Raw genomic sequence first — 27,651 nt, forward strand, 5'->3', positions numbered from 1 at the left:
AGAGATGCATCACTTCATCCTCGACTCAGTACTAGGCTTAATCCTAAAGAAGAAATGCATTTAAACTAATGGAAAACAAGCGGGTGAAATACATTCTGACGGTGCTCCATTGTTCGCTTCTTTCTGAAAAGGAAACGAAAGCTCAGGTCAGTGCTTTGAAATCTGTCGCATCCTGCTTGCTTGAATGAACATTGATGTTTATCACATGAGCTGCACACGCTCACAGCTGGTGAGAACTGGTGCCAAAATTTGATTACCACCTTAGACTTCAGCCATAGTGTAATAATCATTTAAAGTTAATGTGATGTGGTCTTACTTTGGGGAAAGTGATGTTAGTAACCACACAGGAGGAGCTGAAGAAAAATATTTGCTCTGTGTGTGTGTGTTAGAGAAATGTACAGATCTGTTGTTGGTGCATGTGCTGCACTGTGGGTAAGATTCTAGGTAGAATAAAGCCTGATTTCACTGACTCTTTAAGGCTCTGACGCAGTTGCAGTGAGCACATATGACTGACGTCTGGATGACTTCTGTCTCCTGAAAGCAAAAAGAACAAAACATTTTAAGAATAAAGACATTGTCACTGCAATCTAAAGTCACTTTTCATGTTATATAATGAACTAAATTCATTAATTCATCCTTTCAGTCATATTTAAACCTACTGTTTAACTATTTTGGTTCCTTAAATGATCAAAGTTAGTAACCAATCAATCTACCTCAGAGATTTAATTAGACTCAACTAGACTTCTAAAAAGGTATTTGATATATGAAATTAAAATTAACAGCAATCATTATATACTGTATATTCAAACTTCGGGCCATAACATTTTTATGCATCGGTGATGACTCAGCAGACAATATTTTTTAAAAATATATGATTATATAAGAGAGACCCAAGTCTTGAAAATGAAAATGTGCACATATTTAACTACATCATGTTCAGTGTTATAGTTACAGTACTATGTAGAAACGCTCTGATATATGGAATTAAAATTTCACAGGACTCATTATATAAATTCAAACTTCCTATCATAAAATTTTTATCCAAATCTGAGATGGTCGAGCAGAAATCTCGTGTTGATTTGAGATAGAATGACCCAAGATAATTGATTGATTTATCTTTTTGGTCATATTTAAACCTAACCTTTAAGTAATAACTCATTTGCTTAAATGATCCATGCCAGTAACCAATGACTCTGACTTAAGCAATGACCACTCTCATTTGATTTTAATGAAATTATTTCACACATATTGTGCACGAGCCCAGCTACAGGGACTGTGAAGTGAATTATGATGAAAGTTACTGGTTGTAAACAAACAAAGGCCCACCTTATGACACAGATGGCTATGACAACAATAACCAGAAGGATTCCAATGAACACTCCAGCAATCACCCCTTTTCTTTTTCCAGAGAGGGGTGGGATCACAGCTGCAGTTGACAACAAAATACACATTAGTAACACTTAATGTTTGAAAAAAATGGATATAATGATATTGTGGTGGTAAAGTTTGGCTTTATGTGATGTTTGACACTGTAGGCAGGGAAAGGTCTTAATATTATATTAAGACCTGCCTCTTCATACACCTACCTCTGGAGGCTCTGGGCGTTATACTGAAAGTCTGAGATCCATGTCTGTTTCGTGCCACACAGCAGTGCTGCCCAGATTCCTCAGTGGTGATGTTGGCACTGCTGGATGTCTGGCTGCTTCCTGTGGTTTTAGCTACAGTTCGTCTGCCTTGATGAAAGCTTTTGTCTGCGTCACTGAGACATGCTGCACCCTGGTACCAGATGTATGTGTGCACGGGCGGGTTAGCATCACTGCTGCAGGTCAGAGTCATGGGGAGCTCGTAATCTAGCTGTCCAGCAGGTGACACTGAGACGGTTGTGTTTCGAGGAGCATCTAGAAGGAGGCATTAGAGATAAGTTAAATCTTCAAGTGAGTTTGATTCAATTCAAATCAGTTTTATTTATATAACACCAAATCACAATAACAGTTCTTCAAGGCACTTTATATTGTAAAGTAAAAGCCCTACAATAATACTGAGGAAACAGAGGAAATAAAAACTCTGTAAGAGCACTGCTTGTATCCCTGTTACAAAAGGTTAACCCAGGCTTAATGCGGAAGTTTCTTACTTTTAGAATTTCTCTAGAAAGAGTTAAAATGCTTCGTCAGCAGCACATATTTTAAGCTTGAAAATTTTCTTTCTGCTCTTTGGAGTTCTGTGTGTCAAAACAAGCTTAATAAATAAACAGATGAATGACCTTGTATATAAATGTTGATCTGATTTTTACATTTATAACAAAAGCTTGACTTACACTGCACATCAACTGGTAGTATGGTTGAGTTATGCACTTTGGCTCCAGTTTGCATCTGACAGTAGTAGCTGCCAGAGTCATCTGATTTAACTTCAGTAATATTCCACACCTGTCCAGTGTGTGTTACGCTGTTACTTGTGCTCTTGTGCCAAGTCACATTGGCCTGTGACTCTGCAGGGCTGCAGCAGGCCAAACGTAAGGTTGCACCCTCTGTGATGCCCCTGGATGGATTTGCTAAGGCAGTGACTGCACTGGGGGAGTCTGAAGGGAAAAAAAACAGAAACAGACAAAGCACATATGTGGTGAGATTATTATTTCATATATTCAAATGGAAAAAACAATCATGAATTACAAAAAGCTAAAAGTCAACAACTTTTAAAACACTATCCTAATAGTTAACTAGTTCATTTTTGTTAATGAGGACAGTATTCAAGGAACAAGCTCTGCAGCTGAAAAACAAAGCCAAAGTAAAAAAAACAACAACAAAACAGTTCCTCTAACGGTAACTGGAGGCTGACTCTAAAAGTGAGTCAGCCTCCATAGGTGCACATGTAAAAATGCGCAAATAGAGCAGAAGGAAGTACACTTACAGCCTGGTGTCTGTAGTCTTTAGGTACCCGTCCAACAATGCAACAACCAAAATACCACATTTGAGTCTAAAAAAAGTGGTTGGTAAGCCAATGGGTGGAGTGATTTATATACCATTTGTACATGCCTATTTTCTATTTAAAGGTAGGAGGAAACCACTATGAATGCTTTCTATTCCATTGTTTTTTGGGCCATATCACTATTACATGTGATAGTATGTATGTACTATTTAATTTCTTTATAGATCCACAGAAGACCACCAGTTTTAAAGGACAGGACTCTGATGCTCTCATATGCATGCAGAACCAGACAAGCTATACCAAGACATAGAGCTGAGAGGCTCATATTAAAGCACACACACAGGGAATGTGTTTTAATTTAATGCTAAACACTATTATTCCACAGTGTCTTAACATAATCATATAGCTATTTGCTGTCATTTCTCACACCAGCTTTATGTAAGACAGACAAACTCAACTCGATTGCCTCTCAACAGGTTATAATATCTTTTTCTCCCAAGCTCTGCAAATACTAACCCGTCTTTAATGTTTAGCTCTAAGAGTAATTTGACTACAACCTCAAAAGCATCAAAGGTTATGAAACAGAGTCTTACATCAAGATTACTTAAACCCAACAAGTCGTCGGTTTCACTTCAGCTTCTCATAAATAGCACAAAATGTCAGACAAAGGGTTGCACAAAGGAAACTGTTACTGAATATTGCAATGGTGCTAGAAAAAGCAACGAGCTTTGCTAAGCAGTCATTTAAGAAACACAGTAAGGTAAACTGTAAACGCTGCTAGCTTTAGGTTATTGGACAGTAAATGCTGGTCTCTGACTGCGCTGTGTTTCTGACAACAGGGAATCACACTCAGATCCATTCATCAAGAAAACAAAATAAGAAACAGAGCAAACAGAGATATATTCTGTGACAAGGAAGTTGAGCAACTTACAGAGAAGTTTTTTTTTTATCTTACTTACAGAGAAGTTGACCAATACATAGCAAAAGAAAGAGAAAGACAGACAAAACCACAATGCACATAGAAAATAATAAGAAGGGATGTGTGGTTTGTCTTTAATGGTTTGCCAGGTCATACTGATGTGACTCATCCAGGGTATAAAATGATCACGACAACAGGAGGAAACTCATAAAAATAGATATAAAATAAGGTATCTTTTCTTGCGTACTTTGCAAATCTATAAAAGCTTTTGAATGATGGGGGGACGATGCGTTTGCTGATTGCACACCATCATTGTTAACGATGAGAATGATATTTTTACTCATTTAAGGTTCACACCTGCCACCAGGAGCTGTACGCCGGCCTGCTCTGGCATCTTCTCTGTGGAGTGGTTGGTGATGAGGTAAAACACGTAGGTCCCGCTGTCTGACTGCCTTAGATCAGTAATCCTCAGAGAGCAGACCTTGCTTCCTGGTTCTCCCAGGTACTGCACCCTGTTCTGGTAGGATAGATCTGGGAAGATGTGATCGCTGTGGTACACGTATCTAACACAGACAGAGGGACAAGCAGACAGACTTAGACACCTATGCTCTTTACTTCCACCCTCGTGTGTGTTTCTGTGACTTCAACACATCATTGTTACCTTGCCGTAATACACCGGCTGTCTTCAAGGCACCACATCTCAGACAAAACCATGTACTTTTGTCCTCCTTCACCTCCTCCACCCTAACAGATACACAGAGCTTTTTAAATCAGTGGATACTGTAAAGTGGAAAATTCTAGATTAACTTGACTGTATCTGTTCAAACCACACCCAAAACATCACCTGTAAGCTTAGCATAAAAACTAATTTTGGCTAGTTTTTATCAAAGAACTGACACTTGTTTTTATTCTGACTGCAGTTTTTAGCTCTTAATGCACAGTATAACTGCTAACAATGCCTTCTTTATTGAAATACCTGAGCAGAGGGCCACCCCTCTTCCCTGGTTTCATTGGAGGTCTGCGGGTAGTCATAGGAACACGGGATTTCTATGGAAGAACCAATCACAGCACAGATGGGACCAGATGGGAGATGAACTGACCAATCACCAGCAAGAATACCTGTAATACCAACAAAAAAAACCCCTAAATTCTAACCATCACTGTCTTTGCGTGAAGCTCGGATCCCAGCATGACTGCTGCAGCGCTTTTATATATGTACCTACCTTTAAGAGAGAGTGTGACCAAGAGCCAGCAGTTCTGAGCCATGCCTCCATGCATCTTTTGCCTTCTTTGCTGTCTGTTTAGCTGTGGTGCTCTGATCCTCCCAACCTTCTTTGGCTTCACTCTCACCCTGTCTAACAAGGCGTCCTCTTCTAGTCTTTGGGTAATTCAGTGCAGTTGTATGTGTAAGTCAAATGTCAAATTCCCTTTTATACTATCTGCCAACGAGGAACTAGGACCGTGACTAGGCTCTCATGTCAGTAAAGAGAACTTGGTGTGTGTTTGTGTGAGAGAGAGGGTGCCGGCTGGTGGATACTGCATGCATCTGCTGACTCAGATTGAGGTCAACAAGTTCAATATAATATACAAAATAACAGCTGACAGTGTTTGTCTCAGTGAGCTTGTGTTTATATGTCGGTGCATTGAGCTGCGGCAGGTCTGTAGGGGTCCCGAGAGAGCCCTCGCGCGCGGTTTGTCCACTCAGAAACGTGTGCTGACGTCACTCGTGCCCCTCTCTTGTGCGCAGATGACCGCTCGCAGGACGACCACAGCACACGCACACACAGAGCGACGAAACTAAAAGTTTGTTTTAATTCGTCCAAATGTTCCTCTCTCTCCAGTTAGAAGCGAGCTCTGGTGGTTTTGGTTGACAGGAAGAGCTGTCGTAGAAAACGGCTATTTACTGTTTTTTCTTCGTCTTCTTTGTTGGGGTCAGTAACCTGTGGAGAGAGCAAAAAAAGGGGGGGAAGGATTTACTTGGCAAAAGCTCGGAAAGTTTTGGATTTATCCGTGTTGGCGTTTAAAATTGCTATCCAATTTCTTCCTATTAGAGGTTTTATGGGCCTTCTTTTGATTTGTACATCTTTTTAAAGCGAAAGGCTCCACCTGTAGCTGAGGAAAACAGACAGGTGAGTCATTGTCTGGAAGGCGATTTGAATGGTGTCTTTAAGCCTTGTTGGTTATTAGCAGTCACGCTCATTTCGTTTTCTCCTTAAGGAGTTAACCTTGCTCAAGTTATTTGAAATAGTCTAAACTAAAGTTGGCAGTGATATTTTAATTATTTAAAGTTTATATGGCGAGCTTCTTAAAATGCCCTTGGGTCTGTTTAACCTGTTTAATCAGTGACACTCAGCGGTTTAAATTAGTCTCCAATACTCACTGCCAATATTAGCCTACAAACAAACACTTTTCAAACGTCACAGCACAGGTTTTACATTGTGATGTATAGAATGGCAATGGGATAGACTTTTATACAGCCAGGATACATTACTTTAAATGAGATCTTCAGATCTCAGCGATCTCATTTGTATGTTGTATGTATGTTGTGCTTTTTCAAAAGCAGCAAAAATTGTAACTAATTTTTAAATGACCATCATCCACTTATCTGTTATTACGCACATGTAATTACACTCACTAGCCACATTTTTAGGTCCTTGGCAGCAAACCGATGCATTTAGGCAGGCAGACATGGTTAACACAACCTGCTGAAGTTCAAACCAAGCATCAGATTAGAGAAGAGGAAGGATTTAAGTGACTTTGAACGTAGATTGTTGTTGATGCCAGATGGACTGATTTGAGTATTTCAGAAACTGCCGATCTGCTGGGATTTTTCCAACTCAACTATCTCCAGGGTTTGCTGGGAATTGTCAGAAAAGTAGAAAATGTCCAGTGAGTGACAGTTCTGTGAGAGAAAATACCGTGTTCATGTCAGAGGTCAGAGGAGAATGACCAGACTGCTTTGAACTGATAGAAAGGAAACAGCAACTCAGATAACCACACATTACAACGAAGGTATGCAGAAGAGAATCTCCAAACTTGTCAAACCTCGAAGCAGATTGGTTAATAACAGGAAGTCGAGATTTCAATTCACACAGGCTTATCCTGTGTGTTGTAATCTAAAGCTGGATAATAGGAGACTGAAAAAACATTATCTGGATTGATGAGTCTTGATTTCTGCTGATAGGGTCAGAATTTGGTGTTGCGTGGATCCACGCTGCCTTGTTTTATATGTTCTGGTCGATGGTGGTGGTATAATGATGTGGATTATCTTAATAATGAATATTATAATAATGAACCATGTTGCAAAGTTCAGATCATCTCAGCCTGGTTTCTTGAGCACTGCAATGAGTTCATGGTACTCAGATGGCCTCCACAGTCACCAGATCTCAATCCAACAGAGTGCCTTTTTGGGATGTGATGAAACAGGAGATTCCTAGCAGCCATCAAGTCTGCAGCAACTGTGTGATGCTGTCGAGTGGATATGGACCAAATGTTTCCAACAAATTGTTGAATCTATGACATGAAAAATTAAGGCAGTAGTGAAGGCAAAAGTGGATTTAATCTGGTACTAGCAAGGTGTACCTAATAAAGTGGCAAGTGAGGGTGTAATTCATAGTCGAGCCCAATGTAACAGGAACTTGTTGGAAAGCCTGGATGGGTGTGGGTCTTGGGTATAGAGGATAGACATACATCCTCCGAATTAAACAAAGTCAGTGACTAACAGCTGCTGTAACATCTCAGAGTTTCAGGAATTAATTGAAAATATAAAGATCAGATGTTTTAGAGATCATAAAATTTATCAAAGCAGGTTTTGAGTGAATTGTTTCTGCCCAAAGATAGACTATAGTACAATATTATACTACCCGCTTTATCGATTTTTTATCTTTTTTACACAATCCTATCAATGTCATGCTGCCAGACAAAAGGGAGCACCAAGGACTTGGACCATCTGCCTCAAGGAGTCAAGGAGAGGAAGAGAAAGGAAGAAACTGCCGCTGTCGACTGTTGCTTCCTGTTGTGCACAAATGTATGCTGAAAAATTTGTGACTGAAGGAAAGATGGGTGAGTGCGCATGTGAAATATACAAGTCTTTGCAGTCTTATCTCCTGCCTTTCACACACACACACACACACACACACACACACACACACACACACACACACACACACACACACACACACACACACACACATACATGCATACATATCTGAAGATTGAAATGCTGCGCTGGTCATGCTGCAGCCCATGCTGCCTACTTTCTGTGTCTGGGAAGAGACATCAGTCCACATGACAGTTAACCATTAACTGCTTTTTGCAAAGCTGGCTGTCTCTATGATAGTCACTGGAGTTATTTTTGAGGTTCTTTTAGGGTGAAAAACATATACTTGAACTGGCTGATGTTTTTCTCTTACAACAAGAATAAGCACCCAACCCAAGTAGAAATCTGATATGTCAAAGTCCTTTGCACACTAGCACGGTAAACTGTAACACAATATACTAACTGCAATAACAACATCATCCCTTGGCAATCGTAAACTAACTACTTACTATAACCTTAGTTCTCTTGTTTTATTCCAACAGCATCAGGGAAAACCAACATTAAAAAGAAACCAGAGACTCCACATGTCCTCCTGTCTTTTGGTATTAGCTAAAATGTGATGTGGCAGAGTTTTATACGCAAGTTTTACAGCTGCAAATGACTTGACTGTAATTTATGGAAGGAAAGATAAGATTATTTGCCATGTTATTGCTGAAAGGCACTTGTGTCAGTATGAACTGTGACATTCTGTTTGTGATGTCTACATAAATATGTGACCTTTCAAGAGCTCTTATCATTTTAATCCTAAAACAGTACTTTAACACTGTTTTTATCTCTTTTAAATGTGCTACTTATAAGTTGCTTTCCTTACCTTACACGAGGCACAGCTTTCCAGCATTGAAGCCGATAGTCTCCCAGGAAATGAAGTTTTCCTTAAAATGATTTCCACATCTTCCTCGGTTCTTCTCCTTCGGCAAGGCTTTGCTGTAATTTACTTTCTGTGTTTCAGCATGGGTTTGCGAACCACTAATGCCTCACAGAAAAGGCGTCCACCCAAACACAGGCTGCGTCTTTAATGTGTGTAATTATATGGAAAACACACTTCATCTTAGGTGTGTCACATATGTTGTGGCTAATTTTGTTTTTGTCTGAGCTAAGATTAGGTGGTACGTCATCAGCTTTCAGAGGCAATCTGTGTTTGTCTCAACCTCTACATGATTATATACCACGTAAGTGTGAATAAGTAAAGAAAAGGAAATATGCACATGCGTGTAAGCACACTCTTCTCATAGGATAGTGTGTCTGTCTTATTAGATTAATATTTCCTGTGTTCGTGTTTAATTTTAGTCTTGTGTGATAATGGCCGCTACATGTATGACTCATAGCTCGTGTTGTAACTTTAGCTGTGTGTGAGGTCTCTTTCTGCTCCTGTACTGTTATTATCCCACTCCTACTGTACCACACCTAGGCTTACTTGATGATGGACATTCCTCTGTTCGTTTTGCGAACCCCTTAAACCTTTTTCCTATTTATATTGCAGGGGATGTGTTTGTTGAAGCAAGATCAGACCTGTTTTGATGAACCAGTTACATAAATATCTGATCTTCCTGGTTTCCCCATGTCCAAATGTCACTGCTTAGAGGATAAAGGATGATACATTAGATGCTGACAATGCAGTAAGGAATGGAGAGGGTCAGCAGACCTAATAAACATTAGCATAGCACAGGGGTGTGAAACATAAGGCAGGGGGGCTGAAACTGGACAGACTGCGATCCGGCCCACTGAACAGCTTTTAAAAATGTGACGGAGGGCAGATATTTTTACTTTAACTGTAGTTTAAATAGGTTTTTATAGTTTTTCCTACTGATAAAAGTCCCACCCACATTTTTTTTTTACAATAGGTTCACAGCAAAATAAAGAAATTAATTATCAGATTTTTTTCTGTAAGCAAGGTCCATAAAGACATGGATGAGCGAGTTTAGTGTGGAAGAACTTGACTGGCCTGCACAGAGTCCTGACCTCAACCCGACAGAACACCTTTGGGATTAGAGCAGAGACTGTGAGCCAGACCGTCTCGTCCAACATCAGTGTCTCACCTCAGAAATGTATTTCTGGAAGAATGGTCCAATAAATACACTTATAAACCTTGTGGAAAGCCTTCTGAGACAAGCTGAAGCTGTTATAGCTGCAAAGGGTGGGCTGACATATTCAATTAAATTCTTCATTATTGATTAAGAATGGGATGTCTCTTAAATTCATGTGCATGTGAAGGCAGATGAGTGAATACTTTTGGCAGTATAGCGTATCATAAAATGCACTGTGGTAACATGACAGTAGTCATGTGGTGTGGTGTTTTTGTGTTTTTTAACTTGGTTTAGGGAGGCTTAACCTGTCATCTGGTGCATAGCTGTTGCTTTTTAACCAGCAGTCAGATGCTACATGCGATGTTAAAAGTATAACGTCTAACATCCCACAGAATGACTAACATGTGACTCATGATTGAGAACAGACATTGGAAACTATAAAAGAGTTTGTGGATGATCTGCACGTCTCTGTGGATTGGTCATGTACTATATTATGATTCATTCTTACCCTTATTTGCCATAAAGACAACAAACCATGGCAACAATCTATCCAGACACACTTCGTAGCAGCTCTAAATTTGGAATTCATGGTAAAATTACACCAAAACAGTGATGTTGCTAATACACACTAACTAAAATGTTTTTGTTGACTAAGCTTGTTGTTAGCAAGAGCTCAGGGCTCAGACTTTGTATCTTGTAAAAACTTTTGTTAGTAGCTTTTATGTTTGGGTTAGCTGTCAAGATAAATGAACAGGATTTGCTAGTGCGTTCTTTCAGGGTAGCATATATTCCTAATATCATTCATATGGACTACACTCAGTGCTTTATAGGAACATTAACTATTTTAATCCAATCATCGACTATAAGACCACAGCGATTTCAGAAAGCCCTGCCTCATAATACACACATTGACATGTATACCCACACACACAAGAGAAAAGTGGGTCTCAGGTAGAGGTAGATACAATGGAGAGCTTGTTCTGACCTGCTTTGTGATTAGGAAAATGGCATGTGGGGAAGTATAGCTGGAAAAAAGAAGGAACGGCCAATATGAGGAACAAGAAGGGTGAGTGGCACCAGTCTAGAGATGTTTCACATGTAAACTGGGTATACTGGAGAGAGAAACAGTTAGAAAGTGACCTTTATTCACATGTAGAATATGATTACATGTAGCTAAACAACAAGTCTATATGATGCTTTGTCATTTCTTCAAACACATTAGATTTATGTGTGGGTGTTGATGGCTGGAGTGTGCAGGTGGCAGGAAACACTATGCCCACTAGTGTGAATTCTCTAGACAGTTACTCTTGTCTCTTGAGTGGGCTCAGCTGGCCATCACATGGAGTTTGTAATAGGAAGATGGAGGGGTATACCTCCTTTAATGTCTGACCTGACTGAGTTAGACATTTTTTGGTCTCACGTCTCTGTTGGATGTCTATCAATGTTCAGGGCTGCAGTGTATTAAAGCAGCAGTAGTGTAGTGGCTCTATCCAGAAATCCCTGTGGGGTTGTGCCAAGAAGGACATCTAATGTAAAAACCAACAACATTTCTTTGTGAAAAGAGAACAGCCAAAAATAGCTTTTTGGCATGTTTTTGTTAGAGCTGAGGTATGGTGGAAAGAAAATGTGAAAGAGCAAACATGGGTCGTTAAGCTTAATCATACATCTCTATACCTCTGTTTCTATCTTCACCATCTCCTTCTGACCTTTGGGTCACAGCTGTTACTCACAGTTTCAAAGAACAATAACACCATTGTTTAGCTGGATGGGAAGCCTGAGGACAGGAGAGGTGGAGGAGAGGACAGGTATGGAATGGGAGGAGGAGAAGGAAAAAGGTACAAAGAGAAGAGAGGGAGGAGGCAAGAAAGACGTAGGGAGTTTTCAAGCATCTGTGTACAGGTAGAGTTAGTCAGGGAGCAGTATCGGTTTTTGATACCGGCGACACGGGCGGTTGCCCGGGGTGGCATCATGGTGGGGGACGGCATCACGGGCATCGACCAAAAAATAAATAAAATTGCTCGTACTCATGCTGCCTCGACGTCATGCCAGCGCATATTGGGAATGGCATAGGCACCGATCGGTTTTCTATCGCCCATTTGCTGGGAGTAAGGGCGCCCTCCGTTTGCGAGGTGCGCCTGCTGCTTGCGGCACAGGGAGGAGAGGGCGGGGCGGCGGGGGATTCTCTGGCTGGCTGGCTGGAGCGGCGTCTAATAACCAACTCGCAAAATAAAACAAAATAAAAACAAAACAACAAACACGAAAACACCAGACATCATGATACAGACTTATAATTTGCACCGATGTTTTTTCGAAATTCTATACACGAAAAGTGAGCGCGAGAGCCCTCGGTGCACCTGCTCGCTGCTGAAGTCAAAGTAAACTATACTGTCGTCTCCGCTACTTACAGTCCAGTATATAGAGACACGAGACGACGAGGCTCCAGTTACAGCAGTGCAAGTAAACAAACAATAAATATAAGAAGAGTAAGAAAATAAACATATACATTAGGAAAGGGATCAATGACAATTTAAAATTTATAATTTACAGTTTGAAGATTTAAAGTCTTACACACAACCCTTCGAAAGGGTCAAAAGCTCTTTCCAAATAGAGCACATTTCATTCATAATGTTGTAAATCCAAGCCCATAATGTATTATTATGTATTCATGATTTGAATCCCGGGTTGTGCGAAATCCAAGAAATAAACCCTAGACAAAGCATATCTGTGAACTAAGGTGTAGGTCTATTAGGTTATGTTGTGGTGATCCTCGAGTTGGGGGATGGGTGTTCATACTGGAGTGCAAAATTAAAACCAATGGAAGATGGACAAGGGAGTGTTCGCCCAGGGCGCCAAACAGGCTAGGACCGCCACTGTCAGGGAGAGGTTATGTTGTGCAGTGTGAGGAGTTAGCAGAGTAGAAGGTTAAGGTCCCTGGATCAGCAAGTCTACACAACTATCACGTTTCTTGATAACAACATAAAAATTCAGCAACTGTGGAATTGAACAGTCTCACTATATTTTCTTTTTAATGCAGTTTAATGCAATTTTTAAGATTTTTTAAAATTTTGCTGTTACACTTCTGCTGATCACATACTGGACAGAAAAATCCACATAAAGTCAGTACCTGTGGGGCAGGAGGGCTGATGGGGAGTAGATCTAATAAGAAAACCATTTAAGAACCCTTTAAAATGACCTGATCATGTTTGTTTCAGTGACATGTGTAGGCCAACTCAATGTGTCTGAGCCACAGATGTCAGGCATGAACTCTGGAGGTCAGAACCGCCCACCAAAGGGTCCTTTGATGGATTTGCAGTTTAAAAATTGCAGAGGACACAGGCATAATTTTCATACTGTTCACTGTTATTAAGAATGAGTCACATCATAAGACAGATTGTCTAAACTGTTAATTTATCCAAACTAGTGTTCTGAAGTATCATTAGGTTTATCCATCATCTGCCATACTACATCAAAGTAAGGTAGTCAAGCAAAGGAGCCAGGGTGACATGTAAAGACTAAAAATATGCAGAAAAATGAGACATATTGTTGAAAGTGCACTCATTACTCAGACATCTTGAAATGGTTATCATGTTTAGGGAATGTCATGGTAATTTCTGGGCTTTGTTATGAACTGTTCTCTTTTAAAAGTGGAACGATTGTACAGCATGCATCTTTAATGACTTAAAAAACAATAATTGAGTGCACAAGTTTGTATTTATTTTGGAGTTACACAGACTCCCACTAATATTGATTAAATGTCTATTAGCAGCGTGCACCTTGACCAGATGCTTTTTACAATCATAAACAAGCTTTGGCATAATTCTGGCTGGACATGTGACCACTCTTCACAGCAGAAGAGTTGGTTGGTTTCCTGACATTGAACTGGCCTTTAAACACAGAACACAGATTTTCAATAGGATTAAGATCTGGAAGTTCATTCCAGACACGTAATGGGCCATTTCTCAACTACTGCGGAGTACAGGATCTTCAGTTTAAGCAATTGCATGTAAGTACAAGTTATTCTGATATGTCATCACTTTGTCAGTCGGTGCTGAGCAAGAAGGAAGTTCCTTTTCTAAAATTGACATCTTCAAGCTCGAAACTTGTAGCCAAATGCTTTCTGGACAAACATGTTATGATCAGACGAGACAAAGATTGAACTATTTGGCTAAAATGGCAATAAATATGTTTGAGGGTGAAAATGTGAGGTTTTCAAACCTAAGAAAAATGTATGAGCTGTCAAGTATGGTGGTGGTAGCATCATTGCTGTTCTGCTGCCAGTGGTACTGATACATTGGACAAAGTGATGAAAGAACGAAGATGGACTGCCTCCAGGTTCTTCACCTCAAATTATTAGCTAGATGGTTGAACCTATGACACAGCTGAATAGTCCAACAGCACAAGGATCCAGGCACACATCAAAAGTTTTAGGAATGTACAAAGTATAGTAATGTTAAGCTTCTGAAATGGCTTTTTCAAAGCCCTGACCTCAAACTTAACTAATATTAGTGTACATATTCAGCTCCTGATGCTGTGTGGATTTGAGAAAATCCAAAAGAAATCGTTCAAATTCTTGTTTTTTAGATACTTTAAAGACGTATGCTGTACAGTCATTCCACTGACTGTACAGCATACGTACAGTGATCAAGGAAATTAATGGAAAGCCTCAAATCACAATGCCCATGATGAGTGTTTGTAAACTTCTGACCACAAGATGTAGGTATCTTTGCATCTGTCCCCATGATCTAAAACGAGCTTAGATCTCTGTATTCCTGTCTTTATTAAACGACTTGAACGTGAAATGACCAGCAATACTTTTAAACACTTGTTCACATAGCTGAGGCTAGAATGCGGTGTTCTTATTATTAAATTCAGGAGTACATTTTAAGGTTCTTTACACTATAGGGTAAAGATGCTACAGTACAGTAAATGACTTGTCAAATTGTGAAGCACTTGTGTACTCAAGTAGCCACTTGACATATTACAGTTTAGTATTTCCATAAGTTTCATCATGGCCAGTTAATAACTATACTAATGCTGGTGTGCTTAAGTATATCATAAGTGAAATATAAGTTGATATAGTCAGTGTGGTTGGGTATTTTATTTATACTTGTATCACTGTGGATGCCAAGGACATGAAGGAGGAGGAGAAGTGGAAGTACAGTAGTAAAGATTTGAAGCTGCAAGTCATCTGATTTTAGATGTGCTGTAGTTATAACCTTGATGAAGATTGTAACGACAGTGGGTTTGTGTAAATGGTTGGTAGTGGGAAGAGACACGGGGAGACATATAATTCACTATAAGGGATTGCATGGCAGACTGACAGTTATCGTAACGAGTTTCTTTATTATTATTTGAGTGAAGTTTAACAAACTTGTCAAAGCAAGAACAGGACTTATGAAACTGTTACAACAAACTGCAGACCAAATGGTTGTAGATCATGACAGTGAGCAACCCGACACAATACCAGGAACTTGAGACTGGCATACTAAAATGCTGTAATACTGTTAGGTTTTCAGTCCATCACATGTGTGCAATGAAAAATGAGTAATTACTCAAGGTCAAGTTGACAAGCTGTTCTCACAGCAGAGAAAAGCAGACAGGAGGGGAAACACTGAGAGCGACACCCCAGTGCAGGTGCAACACAAACAGACAGTACGTGCACTCAGGACAGCTTTGGCACTATATCATAGTTGAAGAGTTTGTTCTTGCTTGGTGGAGAAATCCTAGACTTTAGACTATTGATCAGTAAGTGTCACTTGTACTTTTCAGTTTGTGCCAGGGAATGTGCTGTATGTCTGCTCTCACTGGGGCTTGAGCCATCTCTGTGAGGGTTTGAAGGGCAGCTGGAAAGTAAAAACATGAACTACACAGCAGCTACGCAGCTAGTATAGCTCACTATTTACTCTTTTAGATTTCATCACCTTTTCAGCAAAGTGTATTTGTTGGTGTGTTATGTAACGTTAAAAGCTGGAGTGCTGCACAAGCATGTTAGCATGCGAGCTTTTGTGCTTGTCAGTGTGTTGCTGTGCAAAGATGCTTTTATATTATCCTCTGCTATTTTATGTATGCTTGTTTGTGTGTCCTCAAATGTGTGTGTGCAGGGAGCAGGGGCATCTCTCTGACCTGTGTACTGACCCCCTGTCGGGTAATTGGAGTGTGTGTAACGCTGATGACCTTGGGAGCCATTGGAGCAGCCGTTTGGGCCGTAGGTCAGACTGCAGTTCTTGCACACCTACACACATTTGGTTCAAAAGTGTTGACGAACATAATCTGTTATTGTTGATATTTCAAGCAGTTGATATTCTGTGCTCTGTGCTCTGTCTGATGATGCAAATGCTTTCATTGTTTGCTGTAACAGACTGATGTGCTGTTTTTATTAAACTTTGTAGTTACATATTGCACAATGGAGGAAGACATAGAACAGTATGATGGTGAGTCTACTGATAGCTTTGAATGTATGTCTTTCTTTCTTTTTTCTTCATTCTTTAATTAGTGATACCGTCAGAACCCCCTCCACCACCCCCCCCCCCCCCACACACACACACATATATATATATATATATATATACTACATTACAGGAGTATGTGCTATTGGACCAGTAGTTTTAAAAGTTGCTCTTACAACTCCCCACAGTTCAGGTAAATTCACCTGACCAGCATCTCAGAGTCTTCGACTCCACTCACAGGAGGTGGCGTCAGGTGTGTTCCTCCCCAGTTGATGAACTGCTAGCTAGCATCAGCTGTGAAGAAGTGGGATTTGTCAGGTGTGGTAATTTCACAGTTGTATCTCGTTGTTTCAGTGTGACACACTGTCATCCTCGGGACTAATGTGTGCGCGTGCTTGTTTCAGCGTGGTGAATTACTCAGTCACAGCCGTGTCAGAGGCCAGCGGCGATGCTGGAGACTTCTTCTGCGTCAGACAGGAAGAGCTCAGCTATGGCAAGAAAATCAAAGACTCATTGTATCCATGGTAACGCATACACCTGAGTGGCTGTCTGTCAGCGGTCTGCCCTTCTACTACACTGTCCTCTCTGTTGCTCTTCCTGTCTCTTCTTTCACTCGTCTTCTCTGTTAACATAGAGGACAGCCGAACACTGGCTTCAGTTTTTGGATGTTTTCTGTGTCAGGTTGTTACTAACTCTGTCCGTCTTTGTTTCAGTGACTGTGAAAGCCGGGAAGTTCTCACACTGTTGTGCCAAGGTAAGATCGCAGATCTCCACTCATTCTGTCTGACACACTGGCCCACTTTATACACCGACACCCAACACCAACACTGTTTTCACCCCGGTGTGTAGAGCTCCCAGACACGGTCTGTTCTTGTCTTCTTTCTACTAATCTCACATGTATTTATTAAGCTATTGTCTGCTTTGTTTACTTTTTTAAATGGAGCTATTCTCATTGATTTCTTGTCCATAATATATCAGTCTTTCAACTAGAGTTTAAAAAGTAACTGGTCTTTTTCCTCACTGTTACTATCTTAAACCAGACTGCGGCAGACGTAGTTTTGCGGCAGACCGTATAGTGGGTGGTGTGGACGCCAGGCACGGCAGCTGGCCTTGGCAAGTCAGTTTGCAGTACGATGGTGTTCATCAGTGTGGAGGATCCATTATCTCAGACCGCTGGATTGTTTCTGCAGCTCATTGCTTCCCAGAGTAAGTGAAACAGATAGATTTAACACAGAAACAACAGCTTGATGGATTATTGTAGCTTTTTGGAAAATCCCAGGCATACATGAAAGTTTAATAAATTTGTACAGACAGTTTGAATGAAACTGTAATTTTACTTCTATGAAAAGTTCATTTTCAACATAGCTGTGTGTGTATTTTGCCCTCGCCACATAGGGACAATCATCAGACTGCTCTGCCTGCTGTTTTGTTTAACGTAGTGTTTGCATGTAAATTTAGATGTTTGTGTGCATAAAAAACACATCACAGCTCTCCTATTTTTGCTTTTCTAATGCTAGGCGGTATCGCTTTGTTAATCGCTGGCGTGTGCTGTTGGGCTCCATCTACAATAAACCTGTCAATGCCAACGTAGCAGAGGTTAAGACCATTGTTTACCACAGCAGCTACCTGCCCTTTGTAGATGCTAACATTGACGACAACAGCAGAGACATCGCTGTCCTGGCCCTCACTCAGCCTCTCACTTTCAATGGTAGGACGCATTTGCACATCATCAAAATCTGCCTGGTTTCAGTAACTTACCTCCTAAATTTGATCCAACATAATTGTTTCAGGATAAAAAAAATTGCAACTGTTGGTTGTTCCTGATGCTTTAGGGTGACACTAAAACTTAAACAAGCACTGTGTGCAGAATATTTTACATATTTTAAAAACATATATATATATATATATATATATATATATATATATATATATATATATACACACACACACACACACATCTTGGTAATGTGATAGACTAGAATTACTACAATCAATTAGTTACAAGATTTTAGGGGGGGAGAAAATAAATATCAGAGCATAAACAGTATTTATACTGAATAAAATACTGGAAAAAGTATCAAACAACTCACTCAAAATTCTGAAATATGAAATAATTAATCACAGGTTTTTAAAAATCTAATGTGACGATACCTTATAGGCACTGAACTAATTACTTCAATTACTCTAATTGAGAAAGACTGCAGATAGGAGATGAAGTGCGTCAGATACTGTTACATCTCTGTGCTGTCATCTACTACAAGTGTTATTCCAGTACATCATGTCTGACATCTAGTGTTCAACATTTAGAACTGCAAAAAAAGAAAAGAAAAGATGGAAACACTTTGGGTGATGTCAACAAGCAAGCATGAATGAAAGGGGAACAGCTGAGGGGTTTGGGGGAATCAAGTAAGAGGGAAGGTAGGAATGGCTGGCTTTCTTCAGGGGGTGACATGAGTTAATGAAATGTGACAAAATCAACTGCCTGCTATTTTCATTAAATGTATGCATTTGTTTTGTTAATAAATATTTGTTTGTGTTTCATGTTTGTCTCTGTGTGTAGAATACATCCAGCCTGTTTGCCTACCTGCATATGGCCAAAGGCTGATAGATGGACAGATGGGAACAGTGACAGGCTGGGGAAATGTAGGGTACTATGGTGAGTATACGTTACATTAGTTATTGATAAATTTGGTAATATTTCTATAGAACGTCGTCTTCTTGCATTCAGTCGTTGTTTTTGTATTTAAACTTATCATATTTTGCATGAATACTGCGGTGCACTAAATAACAATAACATAAATATAATGGGAAAGGTTTCAGTAGCGTGACGATAACAACTATTCATACGTGACTGTTTATATTCAGGTAAAAACACAGTTGCTCATATTTAAATTTTGATCATTCTAAACTATAGGCCATCTAGCAGATGTTCTACAGGAAGCCAATGTCCCCATCATCAGTGACGCCGTCTGCAATGCTCCTGACTACTACGACAACCAGATCACTACTAGTATGTTCTGTGCTGGCTATGAGAAAGGAGGCACTGATGCCTGTCAGGTCAGATTGTGCTCATGCAGCATTTCTGTCTACTTTTGTTTAGTCTGATAAGTCCTTCTTTTACTGGCATGAATATAAATTGGCATGCGTACTGGTTTGATGTTATATCAGTGTCATGCATGTGATTTTCTCTTATATTTTCCCATGGGTAGTTAAAATGTGAGTGTGTGTCTGTTGTTTTAGGGAGATAGTGGTGGACCCTTTGTGGCTGAAGACTGCTTGTCCAAGACCACTCGATATCGTCTGCTAGGAGTAGTGAGCTGGGGAACTGGCTGTGCCATGTCCAAGAAACCTGGTGTCTACACAAGAGTGTCCCGATTTCTGCCCTGGATATCCTCAGCCATGAGGGTAAGAGTCCTGCCATTTTTCATTTCATCGGACACTGCATAAAAACTGTCTGTGCAGCCCCATCCACTCAGCCAAATCTCCTTCAGTCCCAGCACTTTCGATCTTAATTGTTTGCAACATGTGATGTTCACTTGTGCAAGAATGAATCACTTGCAGGGGATGGGGTTGGAAGTCTGAACACATCTAATTAGCATCTGAAAAGGAGTGACTACATTCGCTCACATTCTGTCACTGGAAGAAGCCACCAAGAAATATCACTTGTGATTTGTCATAAATACTGATCCACTGTTATACAGGCTTAGGTAAACACCTTCATAATCACAAGTCTGTGTCAAAAGAGACTTGTCAGAAGCCTCTGGACTACACATTCCTGATTTATATTTGTATTGCAGTTGCACTATATTGCATTGATAGAAATCATTGACTTCAGGTGTCAATGATTCTACTTTTATGGCCACAGGTGTGTAAACCAAGCCCCGAGGCATGCAGACTTCTACAAACATTTGTGAAAGAATGAGTCGCTCTCAGGAGCTCAGTGAATTCCAGTGTTTTATTGTGATAGGGTTCCACCTGTGAAATTTCCTCTCTATTAAATATTCCACAGTCAGCTGTTAGTGATATTGTAACAATATGGAAGTGATTGGGAAACAACAGCAACTCTCTTTGGGGGAAAGAAGATTATGGCATTGGGTTGTTTTTCAGGAATTGGGCTCAATTTCTTAGTTCCAATGAAAGGAAACCTTAATGCTTCAGCATACCGAGACATTTTGGACAATTTCATGCTCCCAGCTTTCTGGGAACAGTTGGGGATGGCCCCTTCCTGTTCCAATATGAATCTGCACCAGTGCACAAAGTGAGGTCCATAAAGACATGGATGAGCGAGTTTAGTGTGGAAGAACTTGACTGGCCTGCACAGAGTCCTGACCTCAACCCGACAGAACACCTCTGGGATGAATTAGAGCGGAGACTGTGAGCCAGGCCTTCTCGTCCAACATCAGTGTCTGACCTCACAAATGTGTTTCTGGAAGAATAGCCAAAAATTCCCATAAACACGCTCCTAGACGTTGTGGAAAGCTTTCCCAGAAGAGTTGCAAAGGGTGGGCCAACATCATATTAAACCCTATGGCTTAAGAATGGGATGTCCCTCAAGCTATTGTGCATATGAAGGCAGACAAGCAAGTACTTTTGGCAATAATGTTCCCAGACCTACGAACTGGTGGGTTTACTTCTGACATCCTCAGGCCTGTAAATCTGCAGTTACACCCAAGACTATATATTTATGTTTCCTGTGAGCAGAAAGTGCAAATATGCAAATACAGCTGAAACTACTGGATCAGTTAGTAATAATAAAGTAGATTTTTATAGCACCATCAACATGATCTCATACACACACAAACACACACGCGCAAAAACACAATAAAGAGCAAAGTCAGCTTGAATAAATAGGCAAGCATAAAACTTAAAACAACACTCACTTTATCTCACAAAGTGTTTCATGGAGTGACACAGTGGCACAGCAGTTAAAAACCTGTTTTATGGTATTGCTTTTAGGTATTTGACTAGGGAAAGGGGTATGCAACTATTGCAAACATGAATATGTGCCGTCCTCCATGGACCCTCAATGTGGTTGAACATTAACTGGTTGAAAAGTGGGCTGGAACAGTGGTGTTCACCACAAACGAGAGAAGCGCGAGAGACATATCAAAAACATAAAGCATGAAAAGAACAGACACAATGGACACTATTTCACTTCTGCTCTTTCTGTGTTTTAACTTTGCTCTTCTCTGCTGCTGGCAACGACCAATAACAGCACTAACAAGAGTAGTCCACAGGCCAGTCATGTATGACCATAATCAGCTACAACATGTAGACAGCAGTCCTCAGAGCGGTCTCTAGGATGTGACCACCATTGAACCATGTTGATGCCTGAACATTGCCACAAAGTTCTTGGTTAAATCCTGCTGGTTGCTTCTTCTTCACGATTTTCCAGAACCCAACAATATATTTGTCGGGTTAATTTCAAACTGGCAGCAGGTTTGGATAAGAGAGTGATTTCCTGCAGCTTTGTAATGGATTTGCTTGTCATCCTATGTCAACTGTGACAATGATTAAGAAAATGGATGGATAATTGTGTGATAAAAAAATAAAACAACTGCTGTATCTCAGAGGCTTGATGATCTCCTGAGAGGAAAAATTGAGACACTAAAAGGAAAGAATGGACTGTTGTACATCGGCTTCATGTCATACTGTGATAGAGAGGCTCAGGACCAGTTCAAAAGAGCATTTCCTTTTAATTTCAGCTCTGCCGTTCTAGTCCCCCCCCCCCATGTATACAGGTCAGTGGTAGTGTGGAGATTGACTTGAGGTGACATTCAGTCAGAGATTTAATTCATTTCATTAGGCCACAGTCACACGGAGGATCTCATTATCCACGCGGTGATGTTCTGGACTTTCAGCTAGAGCGTCGTCCAAAGGAGGCAAGTCTGTGTCATCGGGCGAGCTCAGTCTGTCAAAACACAAAGCAAATACATCATAAAACATACAGCAGGTATTTAAACAGAAAAATGTGTCTCATGCTTTTGTTTTTAAACTTACAGTTCTTCAGTTTTGTAACTAGTGCAGTCGTTCTCAAAGTTGTGATGATTCATAGCTCTCTATAAAAAACACACCAAGACACAAACTGGATTATAATCTTTTTCATCTATATTCTTATAAGGAAGCTTGAGTGCTATGCAGTTGTTAATAAAACCATCACCCAACCTGGGGGATAAGATGCTCTTTGAAATGTTTCTTTGCTGCATCTGGATTGTATGCGTTTGGAGGATTTCTGTCTGAATCCGGTCCAATATGCAGACGTCTGTGATGTGTAGATGTGTATTTTGGATTAGCTTCCAATCTAGCCTGAAGAGTCGCACACAGATCGGTGAGTTCTTTGCTTCGAAAGGAAGGAGGCCTAACAATCCACCCAGCCACCCCTTCAACAGCACCATCCTCCTCCTCGGACATCATATCAATTGTTACACCCCTCCAGAAGTCCAGTTCATCTGCACTGAGGACTCCCTGCCTGGCTTCCAGCAGCTGTAAGCAGAAGCAGTACATACAGTTGTGGATGTGCAACCTCTGTGTGGTGACAGTTTGTGCACTAATGTGACTGAAAAACAGTGCAACAGTACTGTCAGTGAGTTTAAATCACATCAGATAACTTTACCCTTTTCCTTCTCTGACGGCTGCGGGCTGCAGTCTTCATTGCTTCAGCCTGGGCTGCAAGGTCCGGCTGGCTGTAGCGGAAATTCCTGCGTATGGTCTCATAGTATGTTTTACAGGCAGCTGGAACCATTAAGAGAGCATGTCACAAACCTGGAAACAGACAAAGCTACAGTAAAAGAGTAAAGCACAAACAGTGCTTACATAGAATGGCATCTCTAGCCAGGTTGTGCAAATCCGGACTTTCAGCCAGAGCTTGGACCAAATGAGACGTGACTGCCTCATTGTGAGGCGAGCTCAGTCTGCGAAATCCAGATGTTTACACGTCAGCGATCACATTGCGATATATATGTATATATGTATTATACAGCCTGTACAACTTACACGACATAATATCTCACCCTTCTTCGGGATTATAGCGCTTGCGATTTCCCTTGGCGTTATGAAAACGACGCACCGCCTCCTACAAAATAAAACACCATAATTGACTTTATGAACAAACTCTCTCATCCAGCTGTTCCCAGCTCGTCAGATGTGCTAGTCGTTTAGAGCTTAGCAGTTAGCGGTGGCTTCTCTCTGCCTCTCCTGCTCGGGGTGTTTGTGCGGCTCTCCTCTGCCTCCTTAACGCACACGCCGCATACATGCACACATACATACCGCAATCTTGGGATTGTGCGCCCGTCTTTTCCTCTTCTCCTCCACACAAGCGCGGGAGTTCACTACTTCTTCTAAAGCGGTCATCCTCTCGTCTATGGAGTGCAGCTTTGCGTTTACCGCTGTTAGTTGGTCATTCACATCAGCAGCAAACCGAGCCAGCTGACGAGACAGCCCTCTCACAGCAGTGAGCAGTTTGTGGTCTCTGCTGTCCGGAGCAGCCAGCCCCGGTCTGTGCGGGGAGTTCCCGGCATTGCACGGAAAATCCAAGCCGCCAACACACGGTGTCCTAAATCTACCCAGCCTGACAACTTCTCACCAAGCGGAGAATAACATGCTCATATGGTAATAAGAGACGCTCTTCGCGAGGTTCCTCCAATCACCTGCAAGATCCTGGTCACATGGAAACCTCATCCAATTATATGCGAGGCTAAGGTCACAGGTACTCCCGGCCGGTGTGGCGCCCCCCGCCCCCAACCTCATTTGCATTTTTATAACTTACAGCATTTTCATTTGCGTGTGAAAGCCTCCACCTTACCTGGGTGGTGCCAGGCTTCTCTGACATGCAAAACTAGCTGAAATTCAAGTTCAACATAGATTCCCAGCAGTTCCTGATTTTATGTGCTGCCTACAAATTCCTGATCTCTACCTGCACCTCTGCTGCAATTCACTGTGCTGCTTACTTCAAAACCCCCACTTTCATGTGGTGATGTTCTTATTAGCGTTTTACTGTATTACTTGAATTTTATTATCTTCTAATAATAACAGAAACACAATGGTGGTGTTTACATATGTTGGGCAACATAACCTGCTGAAGTTCAAGAAAACATCAGAATGGAGAAACTGATAGGAAGGCAACGGCCTGTTACAACAGAGGTATGCAGATCTCTGAATGCACACCAGCCACAGGAGTGATGGTGTCACTCCTGCCAGCAAAGAATGGAAAAATTAGACTACACAGGCTCGTCAAAACTTGACATCAGAAGACTGGAAAAACACTGCCTGGCCTGATGAGCCTGCACAATTTGTGAGGTCAGACACTGATGTTGGATGAGAAGGCCTGGCTCGCAGTCTCTGCAGCAATTCATGCCAGAGGTGTTTTGTAAGATTAAGGTCAGGACGTTGTGGAGGTCAGCCTTCCACATTTAACTCGTTCATCCATGTCTTTATGGACCTTGCTTTGTGTATAGTCATGTTGAAACAGGAAGGGATCATCCTCAAACTGTTTCCACAATGTTGGGAGCATAAAATTGTCTAAAATGCCACGGGGCGACCGTGGTTCAGGGGGTTGGGAAGCTCATCTGTAACCGGAAGGTTGCTGGTTCAATCCCCCAGCTCTCTCTGTCCTGATCGTTGTGTCCTTGGGCAAGACACTTTACCGTACTGGTGTTGGCACGATGTGCTTCTGTCAGTCTGTCCCAGGGCAGCTGTGGCTACAACTGTAGTTTGCCTGCACCAGTGTGTGTGAATGAATAGTGGAATGTAAAGCGCTTTGGGTGCCTAGAAAAGCACTATATAAATGCAGTCCATTATAAAATGTCTCTTTATGTTTAAGGTTTCCTTTCACTGGAACTAAGGGGCTGAGCCCAATTCCTGAAAAACAACCCAACACCATAATCCCCCCTTCACCGAACCGAGTTGCAGTTGTTTCCCAGTCAGGGATACTTTGTTATAATACCACTAACAGTTAACTGTGGAATATTTAGTGTTACATTGAGACCTGAGAGCGACTCATTTTGTCACAAATGTTTGTCGAAGCAGTCTGCATGTCTTAGTGCTTGGTTATATACCTGTGCCCATGAAATTGATGAGAAGACCTGAAGTTAATGTTTTGGATGGGTTGCTGAATATTGATGTTTTAAGATGAATAGAATGATACAATTAAGAATTTCATCCTGTTATAACATGTTCAATTCTGCTTTTGTTTTTCCTCAGAACTATCAAAACTCACCTGGTGTTCATAAAATGGCACGGACATGAGATTCCTGCTTTCATGTTTCTGCTTTTTCCACTCTTGGATGACAAAATGGACAGTCCCCATAAGTGATACTGTGACTACATAGGTGCTACGACAGGGGGAAACAAGGCTGTGATGTTCCCCTCTCGTCAAGCCTTCCATTCTCACTGAAGCATTTTTCTGAGGATTTTAACAACTCTCTGAGCCTTTACTGTAGAGTGAAAAGTCTGGACACACATGAAGGTGTGACACAGTCACACCTTCATACCGTACATATTATCAAATGTTAACAGAGGCTTATGTCTTTGCAGGGATACACAGACAGAGCCCAGACATGAGGATCTCAAGTGATGAGCTTACTGATTCACTACAGTTTGTAAACTACATTATTTTTCTGACACCATTTTCTTTGCATTTCTGTGGAAAAAAAAAAGTTACCAGAAGTAAACCTATAAATACAACATCAGTTAATTGCGTACTTATAAGGTCTGTTTGAAGAATTCATGATGTAATTTCAAGCCTCATTTTATGAAATTCTTCTTTATGTGGAGATTTTATTTGTTCGCCCCACACAAGTCACTTTCTTCAGTGTTGGTCTTCCTGCAGCCTTCTACTCAGCAAGCCACAGTGAGTGCACCCTGCATCATCAATTAGTACTAAATACTTAAAGTACTTTGGTCTTAACAGAAAACTAGAGATTAGTGCTAATTAACATGTAGAGAAATCCTGGAGTTTCTGTTTTTTAAACTTAAAACTCATAACAGTCATTTACAGTTCAACCTGTACGTGTGTGATACACGCCATATCTTTTTATATGCAGTAGCTTTACTTTTTTATAATAAAAATAATAATAAATCATACAGATTACAGTTAAAATCAATCAGTTTTTTGTTGTTGCCTTGTAAATATTAGTCAGTGTCTTGTTTATGTAGATGTTTATTTGTGACATTTTACACATGTCTAAAAGACTTGCTGATCTGAAGAGCCAACAGTGCAATACCGACTATAATCATGTTCTTATTAAATATGTACGTTGCAGACTTTTATACTTCTACTTGTGACTTTCAACTTTCAAATGCTAAAGGTGTCCCATCACATTAACTGGTTTTATTCCTCCTACACACATATACGCACACACATTACTGTATATCTTGGTTTTGTTCTTACTTATTAGAGTGGCTGCTGAAAATTGAATTTATACATGACCCAAATAAATGATTCGATATTCTACATCAAGAACATCAACATCTTTTTATGATGTAGGCGTCAGTGGTAAGATTGACTTGTAAACAGATTTTGCCAAGCAGGAAGTACTGCAGTTCAATCAAGTCTGTTCAGTCTAATAGTTACTATTTCGGACCACCATGTGGAATAAAATTGTTTTACACTTACAGGATTTATCATGTGCATACTATAAATATTGTAAAATGTAATTGTTGCATTGAGTGTTGCATTGAAATAAAGCTTTAATTGGCCGCAGGCATCTTGTAACAATATTCATTGTTCATTCATTCGAGCTAAATAAATAAATTCAGCTAAATAAAATAACAGTACAGAGCAGTTTTACAGTAACCCAGACTTAACAGAAATAACACGAGTACTCTGCCACTGCACAGCGTACACCCCTGCACCCACAGGAAGAATATCGAGACCTGGATTCGTTTGTGATGTTTCTTGAGAAAGTCACACTTTGTCCTGTCTGTAAATAGTAAAATATTATTCTTGAAGAAATTCCTAAAGCGCCAATCTCCTCCTCCCTGTCAGCTAAAATTGTGACTCATATCTGTTTATAATATATTAATCAATCCCATTAACAAATTAATTCACAAGCTGAACCAGTCTCATTACCTCTTAGCTGATGGAATGACAGAAATGTCATTTTTTCTCCCTGCCATCCTTTAAAACATATTTTAAATTTCACATGCTATTAATTTGATCAGTTGTGTTTTTACAACATAAACAGTGCAACAACATGATTGCTATAAATAATTAAAATTATTTCAATAAAAAACATTTAGTTT

The 27,651-nt window shown here is 40.5% G+C and overlaps 3 protein-coding genes across 5 annotated transcripts; 1 reads left to right on the forward strand and 2 right to left on the reverse strand.

Annotated features, from left to right (window-relative positions):
• Nucleotides 1-104: 104 nt before the first annotated feature.
• On the reverse strand, nucleotides 105-5,304 carry LOC146622469 (protein amalgam-like). The gene is made up of 9 exons (XM_085366228.1): nucleotides 5,065-5,304; nucleotides 4,818-4,960; nucleotides 4,503-4,585; nucleotides 4,199-4,404; nucleotides 2,315-2,575; nucleotides 1,587-1,898; nucleotides 1,327-1,426; nucleotides 471-534; nucleotides 105-123 (listed from the first exon to the last, which is right to left on the reverse strand). Exons 1-8 carry the CDS (start codon nucleotides 5,117-5,119, stop codon nucleotides 474-476), a joined length of 1,221 nt encoding a protein of 406 aa, XP_085222354.1. The 5' UTR covers nucleotides 5,120-5,304; the 3' UTR covers nucleotides 105-123; nucleotides 471-473.
• On the forward strand, nucleotides 5,027-27,416 carry hpn (hepsin). 3 transcript variants are annotated; one of them, XM_085366226.1, is made up of 13 exons: nucleotides 5,027-5,247; nucleotides 7,761-7,903; nucleotides 16,066-16,173; nucleotides 16,354-16,395; nucleotides 16,599-16,728; nucleotides 16,815-16,934; nucleotides 17,124-17,164; nucleotides 17,451-17,616; nucleotides 17,928-18,118; nucleotides 18,971-19,066; nucleotides 19,325-19,467; nucleotides 19,651-19,815; nucleotides 25,609-27,415. In XM_085366226.1, exons 2-13 carry the CDS (start codon nucleotides 7,867-7,869, stop codon nucleotides 25,651-25,653), a joined length of 1,284 nt encoding a protein of 427 aa, XP_085222352.1. In that variant the 5' UTR covers nucleotides 5,027-5,247; nucleotides 7,761-7,866; the 3' UTR covers nucleotides 25,654-27,415. The 3 variants fall into 3 exon arrangements, with proteins under 3 accessions (XP_085222352.1, XP_085222353.1, XP_085222351.1); XM_085366227.1 differs by lacking the exon at nucleotides 5,027-5,247 and adding an exon at nucleotides 5,429-5,970 and having other exon boundaries at nucleotides 7,761-13,967; nucleotides 25,609-27,416; XM_085366225.1 differs by lacking the exon at nucleotides 5,027-5,247 and adding an exon at nucleotides 5,429-5,970.
• LOC146622471 (uncharacterized protein C14orf93-like) lies at nucleotides 22,213-23,871 on the reverse strand. Its single transcript, XM_085366229.1, has 7 exons — nucleotides 23,677-23,871; nucleotides 23,421-23,482; nucleotides 23,224-23,321; nucleotides 23,024-23,142; nucleotides 22,576-22,893; nucleotides 22,411-22,469; nucleotides 22,213-22,321 (listed from the first exon to the last, which is right to left on the reverse strand). The coding sequence occupies exons 1-7, from the start codon at nucleotides 23,758-23,760 to the stop codon at nucleotides 22,213-22,215; spliced, it is 849 nt and encodes a 282-aa protein (XP_085222355.1). The 5' UTR covers nucleotides 23,761-23,871.
• Nucleotides 27,417-27,651: the final 235 nt, after the last annotated feature.

Source organism: Diplotaxodon limnothrissa, linkage group LG11 (genome assembly GCF_057381915.1).
Source record: "Diplotaxodon limnothrissa isolate DT_005_m linkage group LG11, D_limnothrissa_male_GT1.1, whole genome shotgun sequence".
Lineage (NCBI taxonomy): Eukaryota > Metazoa > Chordata > Actinopteri > Cichliformes > Cichlidae > Diplotaxodon > Diplotaxodon limnothrissa.

Bases quoted from the DNA above. Each gene is read 5' to 3' on its own strand.
- LOC146622469 (XM_085366228.1), bottom strand. From the start codon at position 5,119: ATGCATGGAGGCATGGCTCAGAACTGCTGGCTCTTGGTCACACTCTCT. The intron at 4,961-5,064 runs GTAGGTACATAT...TTGGTATTACAG, and splicing joins GGTCACACTCTCTCTTAAAG to GTATTCTTGCTGGTGATTGG. The intron at 535-1,326 runs GTGGGCCTTTGT...TTTTGCTTTCAG, and splicing joins ATAGCCATCTGTGTCATAAG to GAGACAGAAGTCATCCAGAC.
- hpn (XM_085366226.1), top strand. From the start codon at position 7,867: ATGTATGCTGAAAAATTTGTGACTGAAGGAAAGATGG. The intron at 16,396-16,598 runs GTGAGTCTACTG...AACTCCCCACAG, and splicing joins AGACATAGAACAGTATGATG to TTCAGGTAAATTCACCTGAC. The intron at 16,729-16,814 runs GTGTGGTAATTT...TGCTTGTTTCAG, and splicing joins GAAGAAGTGGGATTTGTCAG to CGTGGTGAATTACTCAGTCA.
- LOC146622471 (XM_085366229.1), bottom strand. From the start codon at position 23,760: ATGACCGCTTTAGAAGAAGTAGTGAACTCCCGCGCTTGTGTGGAGGAG. The intron at 23,483-23,676 runs GTATGTATGTGT...TTTATTTTGTAG, and splicing joins CGCACAATCCCAAGATTGCG to GAGGCGGTGCGTCGTTTTCA. The intron at 22,322-22,410 runs GTAAGTTTAAAA...GTGTTTTGACAG, and splicing joins AGTTACAAAACTGAAGAACT to ACTGAGCTCGCCCGATGACA.